Source organism: Furipterus horrens, unplaced genomic scaffold, assembly GCF_987537825.1.
Source record: "Furipterus horrens unplaced genomic scaffold, mFurHor1.1.pri manual_scaffold_5, whole genome shotgun sequence".
Taxonomy (NCBI): domain Eukaryota; kingdom Metazoa; phylum Chordata; class Mammalia; order Chiroptera; family Furipteridae; genus Furipterus; species Furipterus horrens.
This window is the reverse complement of record NW_028327175.1, coordinates 68,954,012-68,967,081: the sequence shown is the minus strand read 5'-3', so window position 1 is coordinate 68,967,081 and position 13,070 is coordinate 68,954,012. Positions and strand designations below refer to the sequence as shown.

General features: G+C 33.6%; 1 protein-coding gene across 1 annotated transcript in view; it reads left to right on the top strand.

Moving 5' to 3' along the window:
• The window catches only part of SLCO4C1 (solute carrier organic anion transporter family member 4C1), a 69,854-nt gene that overhangs the window by 32,255 nt on the left and 24,529 nt on the right, over positions 1 to 13,070 (top strand). Inside the window, exons 3-4 of the mRNA XM_090276524.1 lie at positions 9,887 to 10,069; positions 11,427 to 11,523. Coding sequence (XP_090132650.1) covers positions 9,887 to 10,069; positions 11,427 to 11,523 — 280 coding nt within the window. The remainder of the gene's footprint in view (positions 1 to 9,886; positions 10,070 to 11,426; positions 11,524 to 13,070) is intronic.

Below are 13,070 nucleotides of genomic sequence, written 5' to 3'. Positions count from 1 at the left end.
CTTATTAGTTCGAGTAGTTTTTTTTTGTGGGGTCTATAGGGTTTTCTATGTACACTATCATGTCATCTACAAATAATGACAGTTTTACTTCCTCTTTTCCAATTTGGATGCCTTTTATTTCTCTTTCTTGTCTGATTGCTGTGGCTAGAACTTCTAAGACTATGTTGAATAGAGTGGAGAGAGTGGACATTCTTGTCTTGTTCCTGACCTCAGGGGGAATGCTCTCAGATTTTGCCCATTGAGTATGATGTTGGCTTCAGGTCTCTCATATATGGCCTTTATTATGTTGAGGTGTGCTCCCTCTATTCCCATTTTGCTTAGAGTTTTCATCATAAATGGGTGTTGTACTTTATCAAATGCTTTTTCTGCATCTATTGATATGATCATGTGGTTTTTGTCTTTCATTTTGTTTATGTGATGTATTACGTTTATTGATTTGCGAGTATTAAACCATCCTTGCATCCCTGGGATGAATCCCACTTGATCGTGGTGTATGATCTTTCTAATGTGTAGCTGGATGCGGTTTCCCAATATTTTGTTGAGGATTTTAGCACCTATGTTCATCAGCGATATTGGCCCGTAGTTTTGTTTCTTTGTTGTGTCTTGACCTGGTTTTGGAATTAGGGTAATACTGGCTTCATAGAACGAGTTTGGGAGTCTTCCCTCTTCTTGGGTCTTTCGGAATAATCTGAGGAGGATAGGAGTTAGTTCTTTCCTAAATGTTTTGTAGAATTCACCTGTGTAGCCATTCGGTTCAGGGCTTTTGTGTTCTGGGAGTTTTTTTTATTACTGCTTCAATTTCACTAGTTGTTATTGGTCTATTCAGGCTTTCTGCTTCTTCTTGATTCAGTTTTGGAAGACTATGCTTCCAGGAATTTGTTCATTTCCTTTAGGTTGTCGAATTTCTTGCCATACAGTTGTTTGTAATAATTTCTTACAATTCTTTGTATTTCTGTGGTATCGGTTGTGATTTCTCCTCTTTCGTTTCTGATTTTATTTATTTGGGCCCTTTCTCTCTTTTTCTTGTTGAGCCTGGTTAAAGACTTGTCAATTTTGTTTATTTTTTCAAAGAACCAGCTCCTACTTATGTTGATGTTTTGAATTGTTAGTTTAGTCTCTATGTCATTTAATTGTGTTCTGATCTTGATGATTTCCTTCCTTCTACTTGATCTGGGCTTTGCTTGTTGTTCTTCCTCTAGTTCTTGTAGCTGTAGGGTTAAATTTTTTATTAGAGATTCTTCTAGCTTTTTTAGGTAGGCCTGTATTGCTATGAACTTTCCTCTCAGGACTGCTTTCGCTGTATCCCATAGGTTTTGGGTTGTTGTGTGTTCATTATCATTAGTTTCCAGAAGCTTTTTGATTTCTTCCTTGATGTCATTGTTAACCCATTCATTGTTTAATAGCATGTTATTCATTCTCCATGAGTTTGAATGTTTTTGAGTTTTCTCCTTGAGGTTGATTTCTAATTTTAAGCCATTGTGATCTGAGAAGATGCTCGATATAATTTCAATTTTTTTTGAATTTGTTGAGGCTTGTTTTGTGTCCTACCATGTGGTCTATCTTTGAAAATGTTCCATGTGCATTTGAGAAATATGTATATTTTGCTTCTTTGGGGTGAAAAGTTCTATATATATTGACTAAGTCCATTTGATCTAGAGTGTTGTTCAGTGCCTCAATATCTTTGGTGTTTCTTTGCTTCAAAGATCTGTCCATTGTTGATAATGGGGTGTTAAAGTCCCCTGCTATGATTTGCTGCTGTCTATATCTTTCTTGGAGTCTTTCAAAATTTTCCTTACATATTTGGGTGCTCCTAAGTTGGGTGCATATATATTTATAAGGGTTATATCTTCTTGATGGATTTTTCCCTTAAGTATTATGAAATGTCCTTCTTTGTCTCTTTTTATGGACTTTGCTGTGAAATCTGTTTTGTCTGATATAAGTATTGCTACCCCAGCTTTTTTTTTCATGTCCATTTGCTTGAAATACTTTTTTTCCATCCTTTCACTTTCAGTCTGTGTAGATCTTTTGTTCTAAGGTGGGTCTCTTGTAGACAGCATATATGTGGGTCATTCTTTCTAATCCATTCAGCTACCCTATGTCTTTTGATTGGTGCATTTAATCCATTTACATTTAAGGTTTTTACCGATAAGTACTTATTCATTGTCATTTCCCCCCTTTGTACTCGTGTTCCTCTCTGTCTCTCTCTGTTTCTTCATCTTCTTAAAGCAGACCCTTTAGCATCTCTTGCAATGCTGGTTTGGTGGAGATGTATTCTTTTAGACTTCTTTTATCTTGAAATTCCTTATTTCACCTTCCATTTTGAATGAGAGCCTTGCTGAGGAGAGTATTCTTGGTTGTAGGCCTTTGTTTTTTATTGCTTGGAATATTTTTTGCCATTCCTTTCTGGCTTGTAGTGTTTCTGCTGAGAAAGCTGATGATAGCCTTATTGGAGCTCTCTTGTATGTTATTAGTTGTTTCTCTCTTGCTGCTTTTAGGATTCTCTCTTTGTCTTTCAATGTTGCCATTTTAATTATGATGTGTCTTGAAGTGGGCCTGTTGGGGTTCATCTTCATTGGGACCCTCTGTGCTTCCTGGACTTGCATGACTCTTTCTCTCCTCATGTTAAGGTAGTTTTCTGGCATTAGTTTTTCAAAGAGGTTTTCTATCTCTTGCTCTTCTTCTTCTCCTTCTGGAATTCCTATGATACAGATATTATTATGTTTCCTGTTGTCCGGCAGCTGTCTTTGAACCTCTTCAATCTTGTTCAGTCTTTTTTCATTTTGTTGCACTGTCTGGGAGTTTTTGTCTACATTGTCCTGCAGCTCGCTGATCTGATCTTTTGCTTCCTCTAGCTTGCTTTTAATTTCTTCTACTGTGTTCTTCGATTCAGAGATAGTATTCTTCATTTCCTCCTGTCTCTTATTGATAGCTTCTATGTCCTTTTTCATGTTGGTGTATTTCTCAGTAAGTTCCTTGTAGTTTTTCTGGAGTTCCTTGTAGTTTCCCTGGAGTTCTTTGTAGTTTCCGCTGAGCTCATTGAGCTTCTCCATAATCCATGTTTTGAATTCCATATCTGATAGTTTGCTCTCCTCTATTTCATTTAGCACTCTTTCTGGGGATTCTACCTTTCCTTTCGATGGGGGGTTGTTTCTCTGTCTCCCCATTTTTGTGACTCCTATTGTTTTTGGTGCTTCTTAGAATTATCTTCACTTCCTGGATCTGCCTCTGGTGGCGTCAGATCATGTACCAATCTGGCCCTAGGCAGCCTGTTGGAGACTTCCAGGGATCTACTGCCTTTGTCTGTCTTTTTAAATTATTAATCTATTCAATCTGTGATTAGCCATCAGGCTTAAGGAACATGGGTGTGGCAGCTTAATTCCTGTAGGCAGGGCTTTTGCTTCCCCTCAGGCTGACACCACTTGGAGGGGAATGGTCTTCCTGCAGTACTGGGGATGAGTCAAGACTGGGACCCAGTCAGCTGCTCTCCCAGTTCTCCCCTCAAAGCCACCGCACCAAACTCTCCCCAAGTGTCTCCAGTCCTCTCTGCCTTTCCTCTGCTTGAGCCCAGGGTAAGTGGGGGCCAAAATAATTTCGTATGTGATCCACTTAAGACCTCTTTTTCTCCTACTGTTTCTCTCCAGCTAGCAAGAAACCCTGTGGCTTTTTGCTTTTCACAGCTGATACTATTTTACTTTCTGCTCTGTTGCTGTAGGCTGGGAAGCCCAGCTGGGGATTTAGACCCTGCCCTTCTCAGGGAGAACCCCCGGCTGCTGAACTGTTTCTCAGTCCCTTCAGCTGCCACCCATGGGAGCCCAGCCAGCCCTTCCACGTCTCCGCACTTCCTACCGGTCAAGTTGTGATGTAGCAGCCTTTTCTGTCTCTTCGTGGTTATAAGACTTCTTTCCAGCTAGTGTTTGGTTGGTTATTCCAGATGATTTCTCCAAAATTAAGTTGTAAATCCAGACTGGTCCTGGGAGGAGATTAGTGTAGCTTCCACTTTCTCCTCCGCCACCTTGGATCCCATTTCTGTTCTTAGATTTTGTTGCTAATAATTTATTTGTGATTTTTTGCATTGATATTCTGATATAATATTTGTCTGTGATTTTCTTTTGTTGTTGTTAACCTTTTTTACCTGCTGGTATCAATTTGTACTCAATTAATAAAAAAATATTTTGGTAATATTTAACCCTTTTTCTGCATTCTAGAATAGTTTAAGTAGCATTAGGTAGTATAATATTATCATTGTCATTATTATTTAATGTTTAAAAGGCTGGTAAAATTCATCTCTTAACTGTGGGTTTGGGAGTTAATCATTTTAGATTTACAAATTTATTTTCTAGAAATTTGCTCTAAGTAATCTGTGATTTTTTAAAAATTTCCTCTCTTTAGAATTTATTTCCTTTTTTCATGTATTATTTGTATATATACAATTTCTCCTTTTTCACTATGTTAACTGCTTGTTTATTTTATTGATTATTTTTAATGCTTTACTTTTTGTTAATTTTTAATATTTTTTATTCCATTAATCAGTTTTCCAGTTATTTGTTAGTTCTTTATTTTAAGTAGAGGGATCTCTTATTGCTTGCCTTTTTCATTATTGTTATTATTATTTTCTTTGGTATTCTCTTGCATGTTATTTTCTCCATAGATATTCTTTAATAACTTCATTTAGCTCAGGTGGAGTTTGTGTTGTGAGCAACTCATGAATGTGTTATTTTTTTAAATATATTTTTTATTTTGATTTCCTTTTTTTGATGGGGAGAGTCTTTTTGTGTTTTACTGACATGCTTATCTTGTAAAAACTATTGTAGTTATAGCACATATTTTTTGATGTGTATTGTTTCTAGTATCATTTTGTGAGATTTTGTAATCCCAAATTTTTTGATCTAAGAATAATTTAATAGAATTTTAATCTTTTTGAATTTCAGATAGAAGGGCCTTTTCATTTTCTGTTGTATTAGAAGAATCTAGTTTTGCTTCATTTTGATCATAAAATGATATTGTTATTTACTCTTTTAGATGTATATAGATATTTTTGCATTGTAATATCTTTCAGTCTTTTATTTTTTGTCTTTAGAATTATAAATAAGACCTAAAAATGGAAGGCACAATTTTATCAGAGAATAGAATTTGACAGGCTTTCCTAAATTCAGTATTGCTATTGTTTACATCTTATCCATCCTTGCCTGCTTTGAACAATTTGTTCTTTTGGACTGAGAAGGATGAAAATTAAAGTCTGGTTGTTTTAACTTTTTCTGTCTATTCTTGCAGTATCTGCTTAATTAAAATTGCTGCAATATATTTTAATTCTTATTTACTTTCAATTTTTATGAAAGTTTGTATTTGTAATGGGTTGTTTTATTCTATACTTTAAAATTTTAATAAACTTGATTTTTAGAACCGTTTAACATCTTTGTGGGTTACATTTGTTTTAATTAATGAACTAATATTAATACATCTATTAATGTTTGTACTTAACTGAAGTCTTACTTTATATTTTATTTAGATTTCCTTCATTTTTATTTAATATTCTTTTATACAGTACCAGGATCTGATCTAGGTACTATATTGCATTTACTTTTCATGCTTATGTGGCTTCTCTTGACTGTGATGATTTCTCAGGTTCATTCTTTCTTTTTTTCCTTTCCTTTCTTTCCTTTTCTTCTTCTTCTCTCTTTTTTATAAATGACCTTGGTAGTTTTGAGGAGCATTGGTCAGATGTTTTGTAAAATGTCCTTCAACTGAGATCTACCTGATGTTTTTCTGGTTATTCGACTGGTGTTAAAAAATTTTGAGGGAGGACCACATGGGCTAATTGCCATTTTCATCACATCCTATCAAGGCTATATGTTATCAACATCACATCCCTTTTGATGATGACCTTGGTTTCCTGACTGAGGTAGTGTTTTTCAGGTTAATAATCCAGTATAAAGTGTTTTTATATGTTTTCACTTTTCATACTCTAGTCTTTGGAAGAAAGTCACTATGTGCACACACACTTCAGAAGTGAGGTGTTATGCTTTCCTCCTTGAGGATGGAATATCAATAAAAATTTCTTGAAATTGTTCTGAACTAGAGATTTGTCTCTTCCTTCCACATTTATTTACTTATTCAATTGTTTATTTTTCAGTGTGGATGGATATTTTATATGTACAATATTTTGGGTTATAATCCAGTGCTACTTTATTTTGTTGTTCAAATTATTCCAGCTCTGGCCACCAGAGTGCTTTCAGTTGGCTCATCTGTCCCTTTGACGACCACTATCATTGGTTTTTTTTTTTTTTTTTTTTTAATTATTGTTATTTTAGAAGGAGAAGGAAGGGTGGGGAGAAAGAGAGACAGAAACAGAGAGACATCTGTGTTTTACTTATTTGTCATTCACTGGTTGATTCTCGTATGTGTCCCAACTGGGGCTCAAATCTGCAACTTTGATTTATTTGAGTGACACTCTAACCAACTGAGCTACCTGGCCAGGGCCCATTGTGGGGTTCTTTTTGTTTGTTTTGAGCACATCTTTACTTGCTGGCACTATGAGGTGATCCAGGCTCATCCTGTGTATTTCTTGCCCCAGTCCTAGAATCAACCATTTGTCCAAGGAGCCCTTTAATTAGAGATTGGGAAATAACTTAATCATCTGGAATACAGTGATTATGTACAGTTCCTTTTGCCTACAGTCTCACAGACTCCACTCATTTCCAAAGTCCATAGGCCAGCATGCTTACCCCCAACCCCTTTCATGAGGTGGTTTCATGCGTTTGTATTCCAGTTAGACACTTTTGTCACATTCTGCAATTTATCCTGGAAACCTTTGACCTCTTAATGACTTTTAAAACTATGTGTACATTAAATAGTACATTGTCCTGTAAAGTTCAATGAATTTAAACAAATGCATAGTGATATATATATATATATATATACATATATATATATATATATATACAATTAAACTATCATAAGAATGGTTTTACAACCCTAAAATAAATCCTTTGTCTTACATTTATTTAACCCTCATTCCCTGTTCCTGAACCCTTGGCAACCACTAATCTATTTATCATCTCTATGGTAAATAGTGGTTTTCTGGATAGTTAGGTACTTGGAATCATAAAATGTGTATCCTTTTCAGATTAGATTATTTTACTTAGCAATGTGCATTTGATAGTCATCCATGCCTTTCTGTCTTGTTATGTCATTTCTTTGTATCAAGCCTAAGAAAGTCAGTAGAAGAAAATTATTTAGAAATAATACAGACAGAGTAGTATATCAGATACAACAGTTTTTATTTTATAAGTAGTCCTGACCAGGTAGTTCAGTTGGTTAGAGCATTGTCCCAAAATGCCAGGTGTGTGGGTTCAGTATCTGGACCTGGCACATACAATAATCAACCAATGAATGCATAAATAAGTGGAACAACAAATAAGTATTTCTCTCTCTCTCTCAAATCAGTAAATAGAATAATATTCATAGGTAGACCTTAGGCCATGTTTATTTGGGAAAATGATAAAATAAAATGTTAACTGTTACAGAGCCTTTGATGCAGTATTGAAAAATGGTTAGTACCAGACTGACATACTGCTACCCTCAAAGCATAGGCAGCTGGAGTAATTGCAAAAGATTGTGCTGGAGAGGGGCTGCAAAAATCAGTGACACAAAACTGAGCACTGAAAAATAAGAAATGTTTAAGAAATGTTATAAGAGGTATGCTCTTTGGTTAATCCAACAGAATGGTGCCTCCCTATCTCTTCCCACTAAAATACATTACATATTTAAAAAGAAAGTAATGCTAATGCTAGGATAAAATCATTGCAAACTTATATGTAATCTTGGAGAAAGGAAGACTTTTACATATCAGAACCTATGAAGTAAATTAGAAAAGTTGTGTCACAAAAAATATGCAAGTGGCCAATAAACATGGAAAAATGCTTAATTTCATTGAAAATATTTAAAAATAAATTATTTTTATGTATTTTTAAACAATGAGATAGGTGGTTATTTCTTTTATTATGTAAGCTATTGCTGTGTTGGTGGTGGGATTAAATATTTATATAACTTTTTGATAAGGCAATTTGGCTATATCAAAATATACATATTTATACACTTTGACCTAGCACTTTCACTGTTTGGAGCCTGTACTACAGATAGACTTGTACAAATATGCCAAGATAAATTTTAAATATATTTATCACAACATTGTTTGTATAATACAATAATATAATATATGCTATATTATTAATTACTAAATATAAATTGTGGACTACGTAAATAAATACATCACAGGACATTTATGCTGTGGATTACTATAACAGTGCCAACAAAGAATTTTAAATACAGCTTTAAGTTCCAGAATCAAAGATGTTCAGGACATAATAGAAGTCATTAAACATAAGAATCATATATTTAGTATGATCATATTAATGTAAGAAAAGTAAATGAATATACAACATGAATGTGTGAGAAGAAATGTCTGAAAAATGATAAAAGGAACTGTTAACAGGGGTTTATTACCCCCATCTAAGTTAGTGGAAGAGTATAAAATGGAGCAAGCAGGGGAAAGGGACAGTTATGTTTTTCTCTAATATTCTTCTGTGCTGTTTAAAATTTATTTTAAAAAGTGTGTTGAATCCTCATGGATTACTTCCTATGGAAAAAAAATAAACAGGCAAAAACCCTACAGAACAGTCATATAGTGAAAATGTCTACCAGATTACTACAAACAGGTATTTACCATTATAAAAAAAGGCAACTTACCCATTATAAAAAAAGAAATAGAAAAAATAATAAACCAAGAAACACACATGTGTTCAATCTTGCTATGTATCAAACCATGAGATTGTTAGTCTAATCTACTATCTCTAAGAAATTGAATATTGAAACCAAGAATTACAATTCAAATGTCTGACATGGCCAGGGAGGTAACACAAATAATGCAGACCCAGTCACTTATAAACACCGATTATGTGCCAAAATATTAATCAGTCTCTTACAATATGAACTATAAGATATATTTAAAATTTAAAATTTAAAAAACACATATTTTATGTATAAAATTTGATGGGTATGAACCAGTTAAAGAATCTTAAGGATTGGTAACTTTCAGGGCCTTACTTATTCCATCAATCAGGAAGTAATAAGTCTTGATCTGATATTAAGGAAATGAAGGTAGAATTAGCTGAGGCCATAGTTAAAATGCAAATTCCTGGATATTACACCAGATTCAAAGGAAAGGGGTGGAATACATTTTTAACAAGCATTTTAGTTCATTAACATTATTAGATGAGTTTAGGACATATGGATTTACCCAGAGTTTGATCATAATTTTTAAGAGGATTTAAATAAAATTTTAAAGAGAACCGTTTTCCCTTTGATGGTATTTGAAAGAATATCCTACAGACCCATAGATTGTTTCAAAATGTAAAGTTAATGAAATAGTTTGAGCTGTAAAACAGAACTGGACATAACTTCCAAATATTACTGCTTTGTGGTGAATATTAAGAATTACTATTTTGACAAAAATATTTTATTATCCTAGTACACTTAAAATGTGTTGAAGATGTTCATTCATAAATTCAGTATGGTGGTCATACTGTATTTATGATGTGGGACCACTTGCTTCAATTGTGTTTATATTAATGTACCTGAAAATTTGTTAATTTTGATTATTAAATATTGTTTCTTGGTTTTGTTTTGTATTCTCTAAATTTTAATGTGGAAATATTGCATAGATTTTCTTTAGTAATATATGTTTTTAAAATAGCTAAATATAATCAAAGTGAAGCGATTGGAAGAAATAAAGACGGTGATGTTAGGCAGGTATAATTTGTAAAGATAAATATTTAAGTTATTAGCTGAATTTCTTTATATTCACAACTTGATTTGTTTTCCTCTAAAGATACTTGCTTAGTAGCAAGGAATGGAACCAGTTGTACTTCTTCAAGTTCTTCACTTTCCAACTACTTGTATGTCTTCATCTTGGGACAACTATTGCTTGGAACAGGAGGAACTCCTCTTTATACCCTGGGAACGGCCTTTATTGATGATTCTGTGCCCACTCACAAATCTTCTCTCTATATAGGTAAGTTGTGCTCTGTAATACAAATGGCTCAGTATCATTTAATCTTATCACTTGTTTAAATTAAACAAGCAATTAGCATAGGATATACTTATTTGTTTAAAAACTTAGTTGTAATTCCATAAGTTTCCATGAGATAGATGCAGTATTACTTTTTTGATTGTTTGTTTTATTATTTACTTGACTGTAGTTAAGAGTTTGGTTGAACGTCCTGCTCTATTTCTTGTTCTGGGCGTGCCTGCCTTTCTGGAAGTGCCATCCAAGCAGTAGACTCTCTAGATTGCTTGAATTCCAGGCTAATTTATACAGGATGTGGGGATTGAGCTCTGCCATTCTGTGTGACTTACTACATCCTATTGACTTAAGTCAATAAAAGAAACCACAAGACAGTACCCAGAAACTCTGTGGAGTTTTCCACTTCAGATTAACCCTTTTGATATATGACTTGATTTTTTTTCCTTTTGTGATCTAATTTTTGATAACATAAGTTTTAAATTTCTTCTCTGATGTTCCTACAAGATAGAGCTAACTACACTATCCATGGCCCTACACTCAATTAATGTATCATTTATTTGCACATGTATTTTCACTTTATGAATTTATTATTCTAATGTAGGGGACTGTCTTAGTCCATTCGGACTGTATAACAGAACACCATAGACTGGTTGCCTTGCAAACAACAGATGTTTATTTCTTAGAGTCCTGGAGGCTGGGAAGCCCAAGTTCAGTGTGCTTACAGATTCAGAGTTTGGTGAGGGCTTAATTTGCAAAAATTAAAGTTATATATGGTAAAAACTTAAATGTCTGAAATAAATAAGGTCATTTTAATTGTGCTGCAAGTACAAGTGGGGGATTCACTAAAAGCAGATGTTTAAATTAATCGCTTACTTTTAAGAACAGACTAATGACCAGATCCAGGTTTTTATCAGTTGCTGTAGTACAAAATAAAGAATGCTTTTGAAGTATGTACAGAGTGGAAGAGGCTTATTATTTCACATTGTTTTTCATAAGAATTGTAAACGGTAATTACTATCATCATCTATAAAGGACAATAATCAATATACTGTCCCTGCCACCAGTCAATGATTTAACACTCCATGGATTTATAATTGTTGGATTTATTGCAATAATTACAATCTAGAAACTTTTACATTGAATTATATATTTTAAGCTCCTGGATTTCACAAGTGATACCATTCATTATGACATTTTTTTTTTAGTGAAAATATGTGTAATTTTCATGTAATTCTAATCATTTTGATTGTTCTACAGTAAAATATTTGTGTTTCTTCACTACTGTTATACATTCAAAGCACAGTTCTACAGATGACCATTTTCCATGTTTTTGTCCTTCTTCTAGGAATTGGCTATTCTATGTCAATATTAGGCCCTGCTATTGGATATGTGTTGGGAGGACAGCTGTTAACCATGTACATTGATATTGGTTTGGGACAAAGGCAAGGCGATATCTATTTTTCTTTTATTCAAATTTATTTTATTATTATAATGTTAACATCATAGAACACTTTCACTGTATTTCTTCATTATAACATGAGGAATTTTTCAGGAACAAAACTGAATACACACAATTGTTATGTAATATTTTGATTGCATTGTTTCATGATTTAATGTCATATAATCTCTTAATATAAAACTTCATTCATAAATAAGGATGTTTAATAATCACTTGGTTAAATTTTTAAAAATAGACATTCAAGACCCCATGCATTGTTCAAAATAGGAATTTAATAAAAATTAGTTATGCTTTTAATAGATTTAGTTGGAGGTACATATATAGTCTTTGATTCTCAGACTAAGTTCTGTGGTAGCTCTGATGATGTCTTAGGGATCACAGTCATGCAATTTTAATAATGGTGACAATGGCCCTGGCTGGTATGGGTCAGTGGATTGAGCTCTGGCCTGCAAACCAATCGGTTGCTGAATCGATTCCCAGTCAGGGCACATGCCTGGGTTGTAAGCCAGGTCCCTGGTTGGGGGCTCATGAGAGGCAACAACAAATAGATGTTTCTCTGCCTCTTTCTCCCTCCCTTTCCCTCTCTCTAAAAATAAGTAAATAAAATCTTAAAAAAAAAAACAAAACAAAAAACAACTGTGACAATGGAGACTGGTAATAGGTAATGTTTATTTATCCCATACTATGTTCTAGACAACAGGTTTGTGTGTTACCTTATTTTACATGCCACTTTTATTCCTTTTAATAATTTTATAAGATAGTTGATACACATAGCTAAGTAAGTGGCCAAGACATGATTCAAAGTAGATCTTCTTGTCTCCCAAATCCCCCTCTTAACCACTGAGTTACCTTCTCCTTTTTCTGAATTGACCTTTGAGGCCACATTTTCTCACTTTACCACCAGGAATTATAACTACCATCTTATGCATGACTGTGAGCAATGAGTATGTGGTCATGGGTTTATGACCTTTGAGCTGCTAGTCCTACGTTAATCTTTTAGAGACTATACGAAAAGGTGTCAGAGGAAGATCTTGAAGCAGAGAGCTGGATTTTAAGAAAGGACATTTTAATTTTAGTGGAAAATTTCATAACTTGTAGGAGCACTTTTTTTGGAAGAGCCTATTAATATAAAATATGAAAACCATTATTAAAAAATTTAATAAATCAAGACTATTATATTTAAATGCCATAATTGAAGCACAATGTATGGACTTTTAACATAGATCAGTGACTGATACGCTGTAAAGTATATTTAATATAGTAGAGCAGGAAAACTTAGCCTAAGTTAAATAAAGCATGTTCAGAAATTCTACGTATGCCTTCAGATATTTAACATACTTATATTTACCATTAAATATTTGAAACTTTTGTGTCTTTTTTGCCATTCTGAAATACATTGCAAACCATTATTCTTATAGCTTTCATGACTGATTCATCAGAATGGCTCTGCTTGAAATATGGATATTATTACAGTATTCCTCTATAAAGGCACTTGAATTATAAAATATATAAGTATCATAACTGAGTTTG